Source organism: Pinus tabuliformis, chromosome 1_2, assembly GCF_031772625.1.
Source record: "Pinus tabuliformis cultivar Carrire ecotype Pingquan chromosome 1_2, CPIR1, whole genome shotgun sequence".
Lineage (NCBI taxonomy): Eukaryota > Viridiplantae > Streptophyta > Pinopsida > Pinales > Pinaceae > Pinus > Pinus tabuliformis.
The window spans coordinates 560,773,290-560,793,087 of NC_142298.1; the positions used below are offsets into that span (position 1 = coordinate 560,773,290).

At 41.1% G+C, this 19,798-nt stretch overlaps 1 protein-coding gene across 1 annotated transcript; it reads left to right on the forward strand.

Moving 5' to 3' along the window:
- Window positions 1-1,907: 1,907 nt before the first annotated feature.
- LOC149206832 (pentatricopeptide repeat-containing protein At2g20540-like) lies at window positions 1,908-4,882 on the forward strand. The gene has a single exon (XM_089395590.1). It carries the CDS (start codon window positions 2,060-2,062, stop codon window positions 4,190-4,192), a length of 2,133 nt encoding a protein of 710 aa, XP_089251716.1. The 5' UTR covers window positions 1,908-2,059; the 3' UTR covers window positions 4,193-4,882.
- The last annotated feature ends 14,916 nt before the right edge of the window (window positions 4,883-19,798 follow it).

Genomic DNA, 19,798 nt, shown 5'->3' on the forward strand with positions numbered 1-19,798 from the left:
CACCAAATCCATGAACATATAAACGAATGCACATTGTGAAACCAACTTGAAACACACAAACTAATAAATGCATGTAAGACCTACTAGTAAGATCACTTAGACTACGACTATATTATATAAATGTCAACTAAATTCTTGCTTCAGATTTTACGACATTGACTTGTTGCTTCGTACTTCATGGAAGCAAATTGTTAAGCCCATGAAATGCATATAACTTGAAACACAAACAAACAAATGCATATTGTTAAGCCAACTAAATACATGTAACTTGAAACATACAAAGTAACAAAAACATGTAAACAAAGGAAAAACAAAACACAAAAAAAAACCCAACAAAATATGATTCAACTCGAAACACATTGAAAATAAATGGTTTGTAAACGAAAAAAATATGTACTCACTGGTTTCACTGCGCTATATTTTTCTTGTTTTGCCTACTACTTCACACACTTTAATCTTTGTATTCTTCTTCATGCTTTTCTATAACTCTACCTCATAACAAGTTTCACAGCTCTTTGCAAAATACTACATCACCAATGGACTCTACAAATGCACATCCAATTCTCAATGCCAAGTTTATAGGATGAATCCCAAAATGTCCCCTCTACAATCGAGGTAATATATTGAATGTTCAAGATGTGTTAATATTGCTGCAAATTAGCAGTGGGATTTGATCATCTATGTTCTTAAATGTATAGAATACAAATTTCTTTAATTAAATTCCATTGTTCACTCCCAAACATCAAGTGAAATGACACATAGTTTTCCTTTAATTAAATTTTGGTTTCAATGAACTTTGACCGAACGATTTTATCATCAATGCTTTTCTTGAAACAATAATTTTTATTAACAAGAATATGTATAGTCTCGAATAAACATGTCATTGTGCCACCATTTCATTTCTAACTTCACAAAACCCAAGGCTCATGTTTTGCTTTTTATTATTATTTTCAAATACATTTTGTCACAAAAACTCATAAAAAACTCATACACTTGTCATAGGCCACTTGGCTTTTTAATTTTATTTTTTTAATATATATATATTTTTTTCACTATTACATATAACCACGGGTAATTAGTTTTTTCAAGTATTTTAGCGAATAAAAAAATTGTAATTTCATTTATGAAAAATAAAAAAATCTTTATTTACACTAATCAAAATTGTAATTTCATTTATGAAAAATAAAAAAATCTTTATTTACACTAATCTCATAAATATTGCATTTTATAGAAAATTATAGCATTCCAAAGTCAATTACCTTTATTGCAAGGATTAACTAAAATGATTTTTACATAATTTAATTTTAAAATAATAAGCAAATTAAATGTATGATTTTATAAAGTCAATTACCTTTATTGCAAGGATTAACTAAAAAATGATTGCAAATTAAATGTATGAATTTTTGTTTGTTTGAGAGATTAGGCATGGTAATTATATAATTAGGTGTGTGGTTTTGTTTGTATTTTTTTATAAGAAAAAAAAGCAATTTGAATATTAAAACATGTTATATATGATAAGACAAAAAAATAGCAATTAAATATTTAAACATGTTATATATTATTATAATCTATTATGTTTTAGTATGTTCTATAACTGTTTTTGTTTGGCTAAGAGCTCGTATTCTTCGGATCTAGATCTAAGGAAACAAGTTAACAACCCAAAACCCAGAGAGATCGGCACGAGTGAAAGCAGCCTGCCCGTTACGGACCACCATCAAGTTATTCCAAATAGTGTGGTTCTCTGATAAGTCAGGTTGACTTAGTAAATAACAGAGAGAAATGGTTATCCTCAGTGTTGGTTTAACAACTAAGTTATGATAAATTTTCCTAAATGAATAAAATATCACAATCTACCCTTTAAAATAAAAATAACATCACAATTTAAAATAAAGATAATAAACATATTAACGAATATGTAAACAATATTTGCAGTAAACAAATCTGAGCAATGAGATCAACCCGCAAGAGTATAAGGATGTTTTAATCCTTGGCACTCATTGAAGGACGAAGAAGTACTGTAAGCCTTCGGAATGTCAACTAAATGGCATTAACATAAACGATGATCATCTTCCTCCTTCCGTGCCCTCGTCTTGGTATATTCGGTATATTCAGGTTTTCCAAAGGCTCTGTACTCAACAAGAGAAAGCTGTCTTTTGCTCGACATTTAAGCGCCCTTCAGTGCAAACAAAAGCAAAGAAAAGCACTAATCTATAAAAGCGAAAACAATAGAAATTCTCGGGTTAAGCTTGGAAATGTGGTCTCCTGCAATTCCACGATCACGGGATATTGTCAAGAAGGAAGATTGGAAGATGCACGCCATGTGTTTGACAGAATGCCTCAGCGCGACGTTGTTTCGTGGACAGCAATGCTTACAGGATATGCCCAGAACGGCAGGATGGACGAAGCTCGAACAATGTTCAACAACATGCCTGAGCGCAATGTTGTCTCATGGAATGCTATGATTAAGGGTTGCATACAGAATGGACGAATTGAGGAGGCTTTCGAACTGTTTAACAAAATGCCACAGCGGAATATGGTCTCTTGGACTACGATGATAGTTGGTTTTGGGGTCAAGGGGAAAACAGAGGATGCACGACATTTGTTTGACAGAATGCCTGAACGAGATTTGGTTTCATGGAATGCTATGATCACAGCTTATGTGGAAAATGGCAGAATGGAGGATGCACAAGATATGTTTGACAAAATGCCTGAGCGAAATGTAATTACATGGACTGCAATGGTTTCAGGGTATTTTCAAATTGGTAGAATGAAGGATGCACGTTATATGTTTGACAAAATGCCTGAGCGAAATGTGATCTCCTGGACTGCGATGATTGCAGGATATGCCCAGAATGGCCACGGGGATAAAGCCTTGAGGCTGTTTTTGGAAATGCAGCAAACGTCAGTGAAACCAAATCTGTGTACTTTAACCAGTGGAGTAAACGCCTGTGCCAGTTTGGCGATACTAGAGCATGGATATCAGGTGCATGCCCTCACTATCATAATGGGATTTGATTTCGATGTCATTTTGCAAAATTCTCTTATTACGATGTATGCTAAATGTGGTAGTATTGATGATGCACAGCGAGTTTTTGAACAAATGACTGAACGAGATATGGTATCCTGGAATGCTATGCTTGCAGGACATACTCAAAATGGGAGGATGGAAGATGCTCACCATATGTTCGACAGAATGCCTGATCGAGATGTATTTTCATGGACTACCATGATTTCAGGATATTTTCAGAGTTACAGGATAGATGAAGCATGCTGCCTGTTTGAGAGGATGCCTAACCAGGATGTTGTCTCGTGGACTGCAATGATCTCAGGATATGAGCAGACCAAGCAGGGCGAGGAAGCTCTTAGACTCTTTGTCCAAATGCAACGCACAGGCATGAAGCCAATTCAGCCAACTTTTACTAGTGCTATGAGTGCACTGGCTAGCCTAGCACTTTTAGGTACGGGCCAGCAGGTGCATGCTCATATTGTAAAATCAGAATTTGAGCTGGATGTCTGTGTTAATAATTCCGTTATTGCGATGTATGGTAAATGCGGAAGCATGGGGGATGCTGGCCAGGTTTTTGACAAAATGCCTGAGAGAGATGTAGTGTCATGGAATTCACTAATTGTAGGATTTGCCCAGCATGGGCATGGGAAGGTGGTGCTCGAACTCATAGAGCAATTTGAACAAACAGGCTTGGAACCCAATGGCATTACCTTTCTGGGTGTATTGTCTGCGTGTTCTCATGCAGGACTAGTGAACGAAGGCTGGCAGTACTTTAATTCCATGATTCGAGAATATTGCATTACACCAAGAGCTGATCACTATGCTTGTATGGTGGATCTTCTTGCCCGTGCAGGACTTCTAAATGAGGCCTTGGATTTCATCCACAAGATGCCATTCAAACCCCATGCTGCTGTGTGGGGTGCCCTGCTTGGTTCCTGCAAAATCCATTCAAATGTGGATCTTGGTAAGTATGCAGCAGAACAACTTTTTGAGTTGGAACCACAAAATGCTACATCATATGTGGTGCTGTCAAATATGTATGCATTAGCTGGTAGGTGGGACGACGAAGCAAAGATAAGAACAATGAAGAAAGAGAAAATGGTCAGTAAAGTCCCCGGTTACAGCTGGATTGAGATACACAACAGGGTTCACACATTTATAGCCGGTGATATATTGTACCCTTAGATAGAGGAGATCTATGCAATGTAGAGATATTGACTCTGGAAAAAAACAAGGCAGGCTATATACTCAACTGAAACTGTATCCTGCAAGATGTTTACCAGAACGTACATGATGACAAAGCCGCACACTGAACAACCTTTATTACAGCCTAATAGAGGCACTTATAGGTCAAGTAGGCGATGCAAAAAGAAGGGAAACTGAATGAAAGAAACAACTAATAGCAAGAAATTGGTTTTTGCTTTTTGGCTGATGGGCAGACCACTTTGGACACATACTTGGATATCTGGGAATCTTTATGTTTCTTGTCATTGCCATACAACCACTGAAGATAATTACCATGTATGCTAGATTTTTCAGAGGTATATATAAATACCTAAGCGAGTTGATAAGCATCCCTTCAAGTCCCAGTTGGTTCAATTTATTGCTCCAAAAAGAACCATCAAAACGTTTCTTTAAAAACTAGGAAAATTCTAGACTAGTTTTTCTTCATTTTTTGGGGTGCTATTGATTTCTAAAACCAGTTATAGCATATGATTATTGCTCTAGTTTTGTTATGCATTTCTCCTTGATCAATTACAGGACGATGTCATTCCAAGATTTGTTGCAAGTGCAGACATGCTAGAGAAATGACTATTTATGTCTTGTGATTTTGATGCAGAAGCAATGAAGATGTTTTAATCTATCTTCCCTCAATGACATTCAATCAATATCTCTGTCCCAAAGATGAGCATGTTTTACTGTTGTCTTTTTCATATTCAAATGTGGTTGGCGTGTTTTTTTCATTTTTTAACTCTTGCATCCTCTTCCTCTCTTAGCAACTATATTGGGAAAACCAAGTATATTAGATGAGAAATTGCTGTTTACGATTTTGGATATGTCTATCATAATTTTGAGAATATGCTATATTTCTGTTGAGGCCTTTTTTTGTTGAAATTCCAATGCAAGGGGGGATTTCTTAACATGATAATTATTTGTGAAGTTATAAAATGTTCTCTTGTTTTTCCTGTATTATTCATCAAGCAATTACCATTCAAGACAAGAAAATAAAGATCATAGTGCAAAAAGCCAAGAGAGACCAGAAATTAGGCTCCAAGCCAGGGCAAAACCCCACAAAGGGGAAAAACCCAACAACAATCCTTCTTTTATAGAATCAGATCAAAATGAGATATCCAAAACCAAAACCCAAAACTCCAAGTTCAGCCCTCCTCCAAGTCACCGCCAAAGTCAAAAGTCAACATAGGTCAAATTGGTCTTTTTGAAATTTCGCTCCTGAATTTTTGGGCCATCCTGAAATGTTGGGTCTGCAACTAGATCAGAACTTCTGTCTTTTTCTCACAGAAATTCTTCCTCTTGTGCAAGTTCTTCCTTCCCTTCTTCTTCGTCCCTTTTCTTCATTAGTTAGGTGCAGAAGATATGTATGGTGATGATAATTGAGTGTCCTCCAAAGCAGTGTTTTACGAAACGGCCGTACCGAAACGGAAACGGCCGTTTCGTTCCGAGTTATTAAAAAAAAATTTGAAACGGCCTTTGACCCGGCTCGGTTGACCGGGTCAGCTATGACCCGGCCGAGTCAGCCAATGACTCCGCCGGGTCATAGCTGACCCGGTCAACCCGGCCGGGTCTCGTCAAAAAACGGCCGAGTCATAGCATATAACTACGCTGTTGTCAGAGTGTGAAGGTCCGCATATAACTGCTAATTGTCATTTAATTTTGATAGGTTGTAATTAGGAAAAAAGGTGAAATACACTTATGGTCAGAATCAAAGAGAAATTCAGAGTTGTTGAATTGCTAATAAAAGAAGCTAGTCGTTAAAGGGCACTAATGCTTGTGTGATGTTGTGAAGAGGAATTGGTTTCACCTACAATATTACAATTTGGAGAGTGAGGTTGGGTTGAATTGATGACTGTGTCAGAGTCTAGTTAATCATATTCCATGTGACAAATTGCTTGGAATATGCATGACATAAGTGCACCAAATAAGTTCTATGATTGCCAAGACTGCACCAAATCCTTTTGGCTACAACTTTAACCTTGAAACTATTCACACATTGCAACAACAGAATCTCAATCTGTATTCCATGGCTACAGCAATGGTAGCTTCAATTTTCTTCACTTGGCAGATACCTAAGTTTAGTATTGTCTAACTTTTACAGTGGCTTCATATGTCCTTTGCATGGCAGCTAGAAATCACAAGAACTGGCAGCCATTTCCATTCTCTAACACGGTTATCTCCACAAGCATCTCCTTTATAATTGCAATTCCTTTCTCTATCTCTATTCCATGGCTACAGCAATGGTAACTTCATCTTTCTTCACTTGGCAGACACCTAAGTCTATTATTATCTAACTTTTACAGTGGCTTCAAATGTCCTTTGCTTGTCAGCTAGAAATCACAAGAACTGACAGCCGTTTCCCTTCTCTAATACAGATATCTCCACGGGATGAGATGATGTTGTGTGTTTGGAAACTTGAATGAAAATCTTTAAAATTATGTTTAAAATATTTAAAATTATGTTTTTTTATAAAAAAAATAAATATTTAATGTATTTTTTACAACGACCGAGTCATTGAAATCGAGCCGGCCGAGTCATTGCCGTTTCCGAGTCCGAGTCCGAGTCGATCCTCGGCCGAGTCCGAATCCGAGTCCGTTTTGTAAAACACTGCTCCAAAGTGATCAAACTGTCCGCTTTATATATGTGTCCATGAGGTCGAATGGGTGGCTCTTGGAGGCGCAGGCCGACTTTCTCCCAAGGAGGGTTGACTTCACAAATTTGGTGGACTTTGACTCAATATAAATTTCTTCTTTTTTGCTTTACAAAAATCCAAATGGGACTTGACTCAAATACATTTCTTTAGACTCAAAATAATTTCTTTTTGACTCTATAAGCATGAAGAACATGCTTTGACCAAAATAAAATAATAATAATGAATATAATAAATATGATAAAAATTACATTTTATTACATTATGAAGACCGACTCTAGATACATTTTTCAACACTCCCTTTTAACTAGGGAGGTATTCATAATGACACAACAGGATACTCTCAAGTTGAAATATTCATATAAGAAAGGATCTGGATTGATAAGCATCAATGATGATTTACATCATCATAGCTAACATTGTCAAAATAGCAAGGCCTTGACTAACAAGTTCTATCTCACCAAGCAAAATGATTGGAGGCATAAATTTGGACACCACCGCCTCTCAGGCACATACCCCACCCGAGTGTTCACTAGGTATGTCCTCATAGGACTATTTCCTAATCCATTCTCACAATATTTGACACTAGGAAATATCGGTCCTCAAGACTATTCTTATCTTGGATTAATGTACTTGACTTACAACAGTTAGTCCTGGTCAAAGTACAAATCCTCAAAGAATATCGGTCCTAGATGCTTATCCAATCCACCATTCTCCTTACCAGTGCCTTTACTAGGCTTACGACTGTTAGCCCTAGCCATAGTACATGACACATGGAGAATACTGTTAAAATTGGCAACTAGGGCCAAACTCCATGTGGGTCATCTTATTTATGGAAGTTGATATTTTTTTTGGATCCCTCTCATCGAGAGGTGTAGGATTGATCTAAAGATCATCCGATTCCGATAACTATTCAAGGAGTTATGAATTTATTTGTGTTATAAGACAATTCGTCAAGGTCGGCCAACAACCAAATGAACCCCTCATATGCACAACGTTTTAGTATAAAAGGAGATGACTTGAGAGTCATTTTACACAACTTTTCTCTTGATTTCTCTCTACTTGTCTTGGGTTTTAGTGTGAGAGAAATCTAGGAGGAGGTAGCCCTAACGCAGTCCTAAGGAGGATGCCCTAATGCAGTCCTAAGGAGGATGCCATAGCTCTCAACGCAGTTATGGAGGAGAGATCTAAACGCTGCCCTATGGAGAAGCCCTAACGCTGCCCTATGGAGAAGAGCTAACACTGCCCTATGGAGAAGCCCTAACGCTGCCCTATGGAGAAGAGCTAACGCTGCCCTATGGAGAAGCCCTAATGCTGCCCTTTGGAGAAGCCCTAACATAACCTATGAAGAGGTATACACAGTCAAGAAGGGCAACAATGTAAGCCCTCAATGCAGATTAGAAAAGGGTCTCTACCCTAGATGGATGCCCTAGAACCTTAACGCAGTCTATTGGAGAATGAAAGCCCTAACCGCAGTAAGGGATAGGCTTGCTGTAACAAGCCGCGATCCCTTATACACCTACAGGTCTACGTTAAGGTTAATAAGGAGGGCGTAAGGGCTAGTTGTGACTGTTGGGGTATAACAAGCCAATGTGTAGTTTAAGAACGTCGGGGAAGGGTGATCATAGCCTTGGGACAAAAGTTGTGAAGGCTTCCAAACAACTATTAGAATACCCTTACTAGTCCAGCAATGTGGCAATCAGAGAAGCCCCTAACAGTGAACTGATGTAAGTGCAGCAACATGATATAATAAAGTGTGACAACATTGTAATAAAGGTGCAGCATGTAAGGGACAACAAGCATGCAAGGTACAACAAACAAACAATTGGGATAGCAGCAAGACATGGTGTTGCAATAGCAATTGGGACAACAGCAAGACATGGTGCTGCAATAGCAATTGGGACAACTGTATGGTAAGCAAGGTGCAACAAGCACGTGGTGGCAAAACAAGGTGCAACAATAGCACATGATGGTACATGATGCAATATAGTGATGGGTACTGTCATGATTGATGAAGCATGATAAGATGCGGCACTGTGATGATGGGTGCAGCATGGTGCACCATGGTGAGGTGCGGCATGATGACGAAATGCAACACGATGATAGGTGAAGGAATCACCTTGGAGAATCAGTTGAAGCAGCATGTCTTCAACTGATCTCATGTATAATCTTCTTAGAGATGATCTATGCTATTATCTAGATAAGTCAAAGTGTTGACTTCTGTTGTAAATGTGCTATCTCTCTCTCTCTCTGCTGAACTATTGAAGAACATATAAGAAGAATTGATCAAGGGTTTCCCCACATTGGGGTTTGTCGTTGGCTAGCGCCACATCTTGTGTCCTCTTGTCTTGGCTAGTCTTCTGCGACTTATGTTTATGTTCTATCCGCAGTTTACTTTAATACTGATGTGATTGCTAATCTGGAAAAGATATTGAGCTAACTGTGAAAATTAAAATAAATTGCTCTAAGCATAGAACATACCTAAAATTAACATGGTATCAGAGGTGAGGTGAAGACAAAGCCCAAGCAAGAGTGAAAGAGCAATCACTGAAGACAATTGGGAAAGAACAAAAGGATCAGTGGATTCCTCGTCCCTCTGCAAATTACCAAGGGTGAAATCGAAGCAGAGAACATTATCAAAATGGCGTAGCAGAAGCTTCTAATGAAATCGAAGCAGAGAACATTATCGAAATGGCGTAGCAGAAGCTTCTAATAGCCTACCTAAATCTCACTTCAATGGGAAGTTCGGATCTAAGGGTTAAAGGAAAGGCAGAGGCCTTGGTTGCAATAAGTTCGGCCATTATGCGAAGGAGTGTTCGAATGGCAGGGACACATCATTGGATGATGATAACAATCATTCCAGGGACATCTTCAATGATTAGAGGAATGACAGGTAATGTAGGTAATGGCCGAATTTTCAAAGAAGCAAGGAACCCCAGGTATGAAGAATCAAATGTTGTTTCTGATAAGATAAAGAAGCGTTATCTTGTATTGGCCCTCTCCTTTAGATTCTTTGGGAATCTGGCTTATTGATTATAGTGCTCCAAAGCACTTCAATGGATAGAAGGGTGCTCTCTCTAATTTGGTAGAGATGGAAACAATCGTGGGATTATACTTGGAGTCGATGCCACCTATCCTGGAAAGGGTGTAGGAAATGTTACCCCTCAATTGAACGAGGGTAACCCAATTCATTTACAGAATCTCTTTTATGTACCTGATCGCAAGAAGAACCTGGTGTCCATTTCGACAATGGAAGTCAAAGGCTACAGGGTGGCATTCATCGATGGAAAGGTATGTGTTTGAAAATGAAATTTTCAAAGATGTTTTTTCTCATGGGTTCAGGGTTGGCAATTTGTATCAAGTTGCAGGATGGTCCATTGGGGATCATGTCAATTGACATATCTCATCTATAGCACCGGAGGTCTACTTATTATGGGACCCTACCCGATGTGAGTCAAATGGTGACAGGGATGCCTGAATTCAAGAAGAGCATGAAGGTACATGTCCGAGATGTACCGAATGAAAATCTTACAAGAGGACCATTCCCCTTATGTAGCAGGTCCATAGGTTTGGAACAACCCGAGGAGTTTGAGATTCATGATCGGGAATCTCATGTATACAGGTGGAAGAAAGCTGTTAAGTTATGGTATGTTCTATGCTTATAACAGTTTACTTCTTTTTCTTATTATATTCCACAGATTAGCAATCACATGTACATAAAGTAAAGTGTAGATAGAACATTAAATGATCGATAGAAAACAAGCCAAGACAAGAGACACAAGATGTGGTGGCTAGCCAGGGACAAACCCCATAATGTGTGGGGAAACCCTTTGATCAAATCTTCTTTTATCTTTAATAATTCAGCAGAGAGAAATAGTACAATAAATCTGATTCATATCAACAGTAGCAAACCCTAGATCAGCAGCTTCCTTATCAAACTAGGGCAGACGATATCTCACAAACCGAAAGTTGCGGCTTCATTCCACCACCAAAAGTTGCGGCTTCCAGAGGAGGTTTAGATGAACCTACAACGTAGTTCAGATGAGGAGATCTTCTAGGCCACGCAGGTCAATCTTTACTTCTGCAATTGCAGCTTCAGTTTCAGAAGTTTCCAGCTTCAAACTAGGGTAGTCGATATCTTGCAAACCGTTCGTCGGATTGACTTCATTCCACCACCAAAAGTTGCGGCTTTCAGAGGAGCTTCAGATGAACCTGCAACACAGTTCAGATGAGGAGATCTTCTAGGTCACGCAGGTCAATATTTACTTCTGCAGTTGCAACGTTAGTTTCAGCAGTTTCCGACTTCAAACTAGGGCAGTCGATATCTTGCAAACCGTTCATCGGATTGACTTCATTCCACCACTAAAAGTTGTGGCTTCCAGAGGAGGTTCAAATGAACCTACAACGCAGTTCAGATGAGGAGATCTTCTAGGCCACACAGGTCAATCTTTGGATCTGCAGTTGCAGCTTCAGGTTCAACAACTTCCGCCTTCACATGTGTGAGAGAGAGACCCATTACTGCGCAGTAGAGAAGAGACTCATTTCTGCGCAGTAGAGAGAGAGATGTGATGAGAAGAGTGAGTGCAAATGAGGAAAAGTCCTCTTATATTTATACACAACGTTGGTGTTTGAATAGATGCGACTGTTGGGCTCCTAAGCCTACATGAGTTGTAGGTCGGCTTGATAATAATTCCATAATCAAAATAAATTCATATCTCCATGAATACTTATCGGAATCGGATGATCTTTATATCAATCCTACACCTCTTGACGAGAGGAATCTAATAAAAATATTATCAGCCATCAATAAGATGACCCACATGAAGTTTTTCCTTGGTTGCCAATTTTAACACTCCCTCTCAACCACGGAGAACTTCATCTGCAATCTGTCTATTGGTCGTTACTATTCATCCATCAAATGCACTGCCTTGTACAACTTGACCCTTGCCCTGCTCTGCTCTATTCTGCGTATTCTGCTTTGTCTTGTTCTGCCCTGTACTGATTGGTACTGTTTTGCTCTGCTTTTGTCCGAATTATGAAGAAGAAGAAATGATCGAGGATGTATTATACTGACTCAAAGTTAGTGTCAGAGTATGTACCACTGGTCCCAGACCAGTCTCAACCAACCCGAAGTCAGCGTCATAGTGAGTACAACTCCACTGGTCCTAGACCAGTATCATCCTCCACTGACTCAAAGTCAGTCCCAGAGTGCGTAGGACTGGTCCCAGACCAGTCTCAGCTGACTCGAAGTCAGCTTCATAGTAAGTACAACTCCTACCACTAGTCCCAGACCAGTATCGCAGTCTCAGAGAGTGTACCATTGGTCCCAGACTAGTCTCAACCAACTCGAAGTTAGCGTCATAGAGTGTACCACTCTCACTGGTCCTAGACCAGTACTGCACTGACACGAAGTCAGTCTTGGAGTATGTACCATTGGTCCCAGACCAGTCTCAACCGACCCGAAGTCAGCGTCATAGTATGGTACAACTCCTACCACTGGTCCCAGACCAGTATCACAGTCTCAGAGAGTGTACCACTGGTCCCAGACCAGTCTCAATCGACCCGAAGTCAGCGTCATAGTATGTACCACTCTCACTGGTCCCAAACCAGTACTGCACTGACACGAAGTCAGTCTCGGAGTATGTACCACTGGTCCCAGACCAATATCATTGATCCCAGATCAATGGAGGTCATCCTAGCGTAGGGAGTACGGTAGATAGAACGATGCGTCCATCGGTACTACTATGGTCCCTAACTTCATTTCCCTGCTCATTGATCAGATGAGAGGTACTTCCCATGAGTTCCAGACTGCATGGGTAGGATGCCTCGACAGGAGAACTAATCAATCCTGTCCTCACAGGAGAACACATCAATCCTGCTACAATCGCCATGGAGAACACATCAATCCAGGCCGCCATGGAGAACACATCAATCCAGGCCTCACAGGAGAACACATCAATCCTGCTACAATCGCCATGGAGAACACATCAATCCAGGCCTCACAGGAGAACACATCAATCCTGCTACACAGGAGAGCGAATCATCCTGTTCCACAAGAGAGCGAATCATCTTGTCCCACAAGAGAGCGAGTCATCTTGTTCCAGTGCGCACCACCAGGGAGGGTGAGTCACCCTGTGGTTGTATGTTGCTCTAGTAAGAACCGCAAGCCCTCAGAGCTCCCAGAGCTCAATGTATGCAACATGCAGGACCCTTGTACAAGGGTTTCTTGACGACTCCAAGTCGTTTGGGAAAATCACAGATTAGATCTTTTCTCGGGGCTTTGACAAGGTGTATCGACCTGTACATCATCTTAATGTGATGGAGCCTCCTTGCTCATCGACTTACCATATCCCAGATGATGTCTATCTGCTGAAGCAATCGACGAATACAGGATTCCTCAATAATCGAATCCCACCTCTGGTTGTTACAGAGAATCACAATGGTATGTGTTCAAATAGCTCATTGAAGAGCTTCCCCAACCAGGCAGCTTCATATGAGATCATACTCGTAGATATGTATCCGGTCTCAGTGGTGCTTATGGCGACTGACTTCTGCTTCTTGCTCATCCATTATATCGAAGCAGAATCCAAAGAGAAACAACACTAAAAAGTGCTCCAGTGATCCTCCACACTACCTGCCTAATTAGCATTCGAATAATCATGCAGTTTCATATTTCCGGTAATGTATCTCAATCCATTAGTAATTGTGCCATGAAGATATCTTAGAAGATTCTTGGCATCAATGCAGTGAGGCTCAACCAAATATGAGCTCACAGTGCTAACTGCAAAACATATGTTCGGACGGAGGTTCACCAAGAACATCAATGCGAATGAGTTTTTGAAACTCAGAGGCATTTCCCAAATCTGGTTCGACATCACTACCATATAACTTCTAAAATTTAAGATCCTCGAGGTAGTCACAGCCTTGCAGTCCATCATACCAAACCTTTCCAATATCTTTACCACATATTTTCCTTGAGATAGGAAAATTTCCCTTGGCTTCTGCCATACTTCAAGTCCTTGGTCCTTCATTTCAAATTCAAAAGCCAACTCCCTCTTACATTTGTGAATGAGAGGGTCTGCACCTGTTAGAAATAGGTCATCCACATACAGCACCAGTATGAGAGGCTTGTCATCTTCAACCTTCAAGTAAAGGTTAGGATTAGCTTCACTCCTAGTGAATCCCAGCTTCATCAAGTAGCTGTCAATCCTCTCATACCATGCTCGGGGTGCTTGCTTCAGCCCATAGAGAGCCTTCTTCAACCTGCATACATGAGATTTTCGATCATAAATTTCAAATCCTTCGAGTTGCTCCATATAGACCTCTTCTTTGATCGAGCCGTGTAAGAACACAATCTTGACATCCATCTGATGTAGGTTCCATCCTTGTGAAGCGGCAAGGGCTATGATTGAGTGGATGGTCGTATATCTGGCAATAGGTGCAAATATCACATCATAGTCTATACCTTCCTTCTGGGAGAAACCACGAACAACAAAACAAGCCTTATACTTTTCCATACTTCCATCTGCTGCATGCTTTATCTTGTAAAGCCATTTGGAAGTAACAACTGTCTTGTCTTGGGGTCTGGGAACTACTTCCCAGACATCATTCTTCATGATAGACTCATATTCTTCGGTCATAGCATCCTTCCATACTTGATGCTTGATGGCGTCTGAGAATGATGAAGGCTTATTTTGCATGATCGTGCTCATGATGGTCAGGTATCCCTGATACCTATTAGGTTTCTTACTTTCACGAAAGGTTCCTCGGGGTGTAGCATGTCCTTCAGCATCATCAAGTAGCCCCCTAAGCCATGAAGGCCTCTTCCTAGAAGAGGAAGGCTCATGTGGAGGAGGATCAATAAGATCCATGGGTTCTTCTACATCAGGCATTGATTCATCATCCTTTTCTTTCGGTTCCTTGGTGTCGGCTTCTTGAGAGCTCCTCAAAGTCGGAAGATTGTTCACCTTGCGGTGAACTTTTCTTCAGGAGTCTTGGAACCCAATGCTTGACGAGGGCATCGATTTTGTACATATACGGCAATGTTTGTAGTTTCAGCCCATAGAAACTTCGGAAGTCTTTGATCATGTAGCATGGCCTGGACAGCTTCCACAATCGTGCGGTTCTTCCTTCCCGCCACACCATTCTGCTCAGGAGTACGTGGTGTAGTAGTCTCCCTCTTAATGCCAGCCTCAGATATGCCTAAGTGAACCAACTGTAATATATCGGAGGTCTTGCTTTGGCTTGAGGGGAATGGTCCCCTTTTGAGCTTTCCTTCGGCACATCCCAGACATACACCTTCTTTCTCTACTTGGAATTCGGGCATCCCTGTTACCATCTGTCTTACATCGGGTAGAGCTTTGTAATGAAGGTGGGCAAACCTCCGATGCCAAAGTTTGGACTGAAGAGTTGTGTCACAAGACATGACACCTAGCGGACTTCCATCGACCTAATATAATGAATCAACACTAAACCCAAGAGTAAAGGCATCTTTAACATTATTTTTCCATATACATACCTTGCCATTGCTGAAGGTTACCTTGTAGCCTTTGTCTTCCATTGCCGAGATGGACACTAGGTTCTTTTTGAGGTCAGGTGCATTTAATACATCCTGGACTTTCTAGCCTTCTTGAATGGTTGTCCTCTTCCTCGATCCCCAGCTCTCCTCTTACCTTTGCTGTTGAATTTGTCATTCCTTTGATTTGCCATCAGAGGGATTTTGATCATCGTCCTGATGTGAGTCCTTTCTATCAGGGCACTCCCTTGCATAGTGACTTGCTTTATCGCAGATGTAACATCGTCCTTTTCTTCCACCCTTAGGTCCAGCCTTTCCTTTTGATTTAGTCCCGGAATTATTTCTTTTCTTAGCATGAGAAGAAAAGGCAACAGGAGGACCTTTAGGCATGGGCATTTCTTGCTCTTCTTCCCTTGTTTCTTCTTGAATGCATCTAGCCATTAATTCCTCGAAACCAGGAATTACATTATAGTTCAGAAGAGTAGTCCTGAACACGTACCATTCAGATGGTAATCCTCCAAGAGTCGTGAGTGCCATTTCCCAGTCTATTGTAGATTTCCTTGGAGGTGTCCAGTTCAGAGATGTAGGCCACCAAGTGCTAGTCGATAGAGTCCCGGATGATCTTCTATTTTGACTTCTTCGGTTTTCCATTTGTTCCATGCAGCAGCGGATGCATTTGATGGAGGCTCAACAATATTGCCTCTTACATGGTCCAGCACTCTTGGATCTTCTAGGGTTAGATCGATAGACATCTTCCATGCGTGATAGTCATCTTTCTTACGAAGCTTGCCTTCGGCAGAGTGTTGAGGACCCCATAGTTCTTTTAGGATAGCCTCGCCAATCTTCTCTTTGGTGATTGCTCTTGCTCTTGCTTGGGCTTTTTCTTCACCTCAACTCCGATACCATGTTAAGTTATGGTATGTTTTATGCTTATAACAGTTTACTTCTTTTTCTTATTATATTCCACAGATTAACAATCACATGTACTTAAAGTAAAGTGTAGATAGAACATTAAATGATCGACAGAAAACAAGCCAAGACAAGAGACACAAGATGTGGCGGCTAGCCAGGGACAAACCCTACAATGTGTGGGGAAACCCTTTGATCAAATCTTCTTTTATCTTCAATAATTCAGCAGAGAGAAATAGTACAATAAATCTGATTCATATCAACAGTAGCAAACTCTAGATTAGCAGCATCAGCATTAGCAGCTTCTTTATCAAACTAGGGCAGACGATATCTCACAAACCGACCGTCGGATTGACTTCATTCCACCACCAAAGGTTGCGGCTTCCAGAGGAGGTTTAGATGAACCTACAACGCAGTTCAGATGAGGAGATCTTCTAGGCCACGCAGGTCAATCTTTACTTCTGCAGTTGCAGCGTCAGTTTCAGCAGTTTCCGGCTTCAAACTAGGGCAGTGAATATCTTGCAAACTGTTCGTCGGATTGACTTCATTCCACCACCAAAAGTTGCGGCTTTCATAGGAGGTTCAGATGAACCTGCAATGCAGTTCAGATGAGGAGATCTTCTAGGCCACGCAGGTCAATCTTTACTTCTGCAGTTGCAGCTTTAGTTTCAGCAGTTTCCGACTTCAAACTAGGGCAGTCGATATCTTGCAAACCGTTCATCAGATTGACTTCATTCCACCACCAAAAGTTGTGGCTTCTAGAGGAGGTTCAAATGAACCTACAACGAAGTTCAGATGAGGAGATCTTCTAGGCCACGCAGATCAATCTTTGGATCTGCAGTTGCAGCTTTAGGTTCAATAGCTTCCGGCTTCACATGTGTGAGAGAGACCCATTACTGCGCAGTAGAGAAGAGACTCATTTCTGCGCAGTAGAGAGAGAGAGAGAGAGATGTGATGAGAAGAGTGAGTGCAAATGAGAAAAGTCCTGTTATATTTATACACAACGTTGGTGTTTGAATAGATGCGACTGTTGGGCTTCTGGGCCTACATGAGTTGTAGGTCGGCTTGATAATAATTCCATAATCAAAATAAATTCATATCTCCATGAATACTTATCGGAATTGGATGATCTTTATATCAATCCTACACCTCTCGACGAGAGGAATCTAATAAAAATATTCTCAGCCATGAATAAGATGACCCACATGAAGTTTTGCCTTGGTTGCCAATTTTAACAAAAGCCCTTTATGGCTTGAAGCAAAACACGCCGGGCATAGTATGAGAGGATTGATAGATGTCTGATGAAGCTGAGATTCACTAGGAGTGAAACTGATTCAAACCATTGCTCGAAGGTTGTGGATGATAGACCTCTCATACCGGCACCTTCTAAGGACGACCTTTTTTTGATAGGTGCAGACCCTCTCAATTGCAGAAGTAAGAGGGAGTTGGATTCCGGATGTGGAACGGTAAACTGCAAGCCGGTGACTACCTTGAGGATCTTAACTTTCAAGAAGTTATATGGTAGTGATGCTAGACCAGATTTGGGAAATGCCTCTGAGTTTCATAAACTCATTCACATTGATGTTCTTGGTGAACCTCCATCCGAACATATGTTTTGTAGTTAGCATGATGAGCTCATATATGGTTGAGCCTCATTGGATTGGTGCCAAGAATCTTCTGAGATATCTTTGGGGCACAATCTCTCATGAATTGAGATACATTGTCGGAAATGTGAAGCTGCATGATTATTCGAATGCTGACTAGGCAAGCGGTGTGGATGATCGCAAGAGCACTCCTGAGTGCTTGTTCTCTTTGGATTTTGCTTCAATATCATCGATGAGTAGGAAGCAGAAGTCGGTTGCCTTAAGCACCGCCAAGACCGAATACATAGCTACGAGTATGATCTCGTATGAAGCTGCCTGGTTGTGGAAGCTCTTCAGTGAGCTGTTTGTACACATGATGGATACCACTGTGATCTTTTGTGTCAACCAGGGGGGATTCGATTATTGAGGAATCTCGTATTCTATGATTGCTCTAGCAGATAGACATCAGATACTACCTTATCAGGGATATGGTATGTCGATGAGCAAGGAGGCTCCATCGCATTGAGACTGATGTACAGGTCGCAAACATTCTGTCAAAGCCCCGGGGAAAGGTCAAATTTGTGACTTTCCCTAATGACTTGGAGTCGTTGAGAGACCCTCTTATGAGGGTCCTGCATGTTGCATGCATTGAAGCTCTGGGAGCTCCGGGAGGCTTGGGGTACTTACTGGAGCAACACGTGACCCATAGGGCAACTCACCCTCCCCTAATGGTGTGTTGTATACAGGGTGAATGGCTCAGCCTTCCCTTGTGATACCTTGAGGTGACTTAGGGACAGGATGATTGGTTCTCCTGTCGAGGCATCCTACCCATGCAGTCTGGGACTCATGGGAAGTACCTCTCATCTGATCAATGAGCAGGGAAATGGGGTTAGGGACCATAGTAGTATTATTGATGGACGCATCGTTGTATCTACCGTACTCCCTATGCTAGGATGACCTTCATTGATCTGGGATCAGTATGAGTGGTTTGAGACACTTTCTTGTGATATTGATCTGGGACCAATAAAACTGACTTCCGGTCAGTAGAGAATGGTATGAGACATTCTCGATCAATTCTTCTTCTTCATGGTTCAGAAGAGCAGAGCAGATTAGTGTAGTGTAGGGCACTGACATATGGATCAGCGGATGGAGTTCTCCCTAGTTGAGAGGGAGTGTTAAAATTGGCAATTAGGGCCAAATTCCATGTGGGTCATCTTATTTATGGCAGTTGATATTTTTCTTGGATCCCTCTCATCAAGAGGTGTAGGATTGATCTAAAGATCATTCGATTCCGATAAGTATTCATGGAGTTATGAATTTATTTGTGTTATAAGACAATTCGTCAAGGTCGACCAACAACCAAATAAACCCCTCATGTGCTCAACGTTTTAGTATAAAAGGAGATGACTTGAGAGTCATTTTACACACAACTTCTCTCTTGATTTCTCTCCACTTGTCTTGGGTTTTAGTGTGAGAGAAATCTAGGAGGAAGTAGCCCTAACGCAGTCCTAAGGAGGATGCCCTAACACAATCCTAAGGAGGATGATCTAGCTCTCAACGCAGTTATGGAGGAGAGATCTAAACGCTGCCCTATGGAGAAGCCCTAACGCTGCCCTATGGAGAAGAGCTAACGCTGCCCTATGGAGAAGCCCTAATGTTGCCCTTTGGAGAAGCCCTAACATAACCTATGAAGAGGTATACACAGTCAAGAAGGGCAGCAATGTAAGCCCTCAACGCAGATTAGAAAAGGGTCTCTACCCTAGATGGATGCCCTAGAACCTTAACGCAGTCTATGGAAGAATGAAAGCTCTAACCGCAGCAAGGGATAGGCTTGCTGTAGCAAGCCGCAGTCCCTTATACACCTACAGGTCTACATTAAGGCTAATAAGGAAGGCGTAAGG

Excerpts from the sequence above, each read along its gene's own strand:
- LOC149206832 (XM_089395590.1), top strand. The coding sequence starts at position 2,060 with ATGATCATCTTCCTCCTTCCGTGCCCTCGTCTTGGTATATTCGGTATA.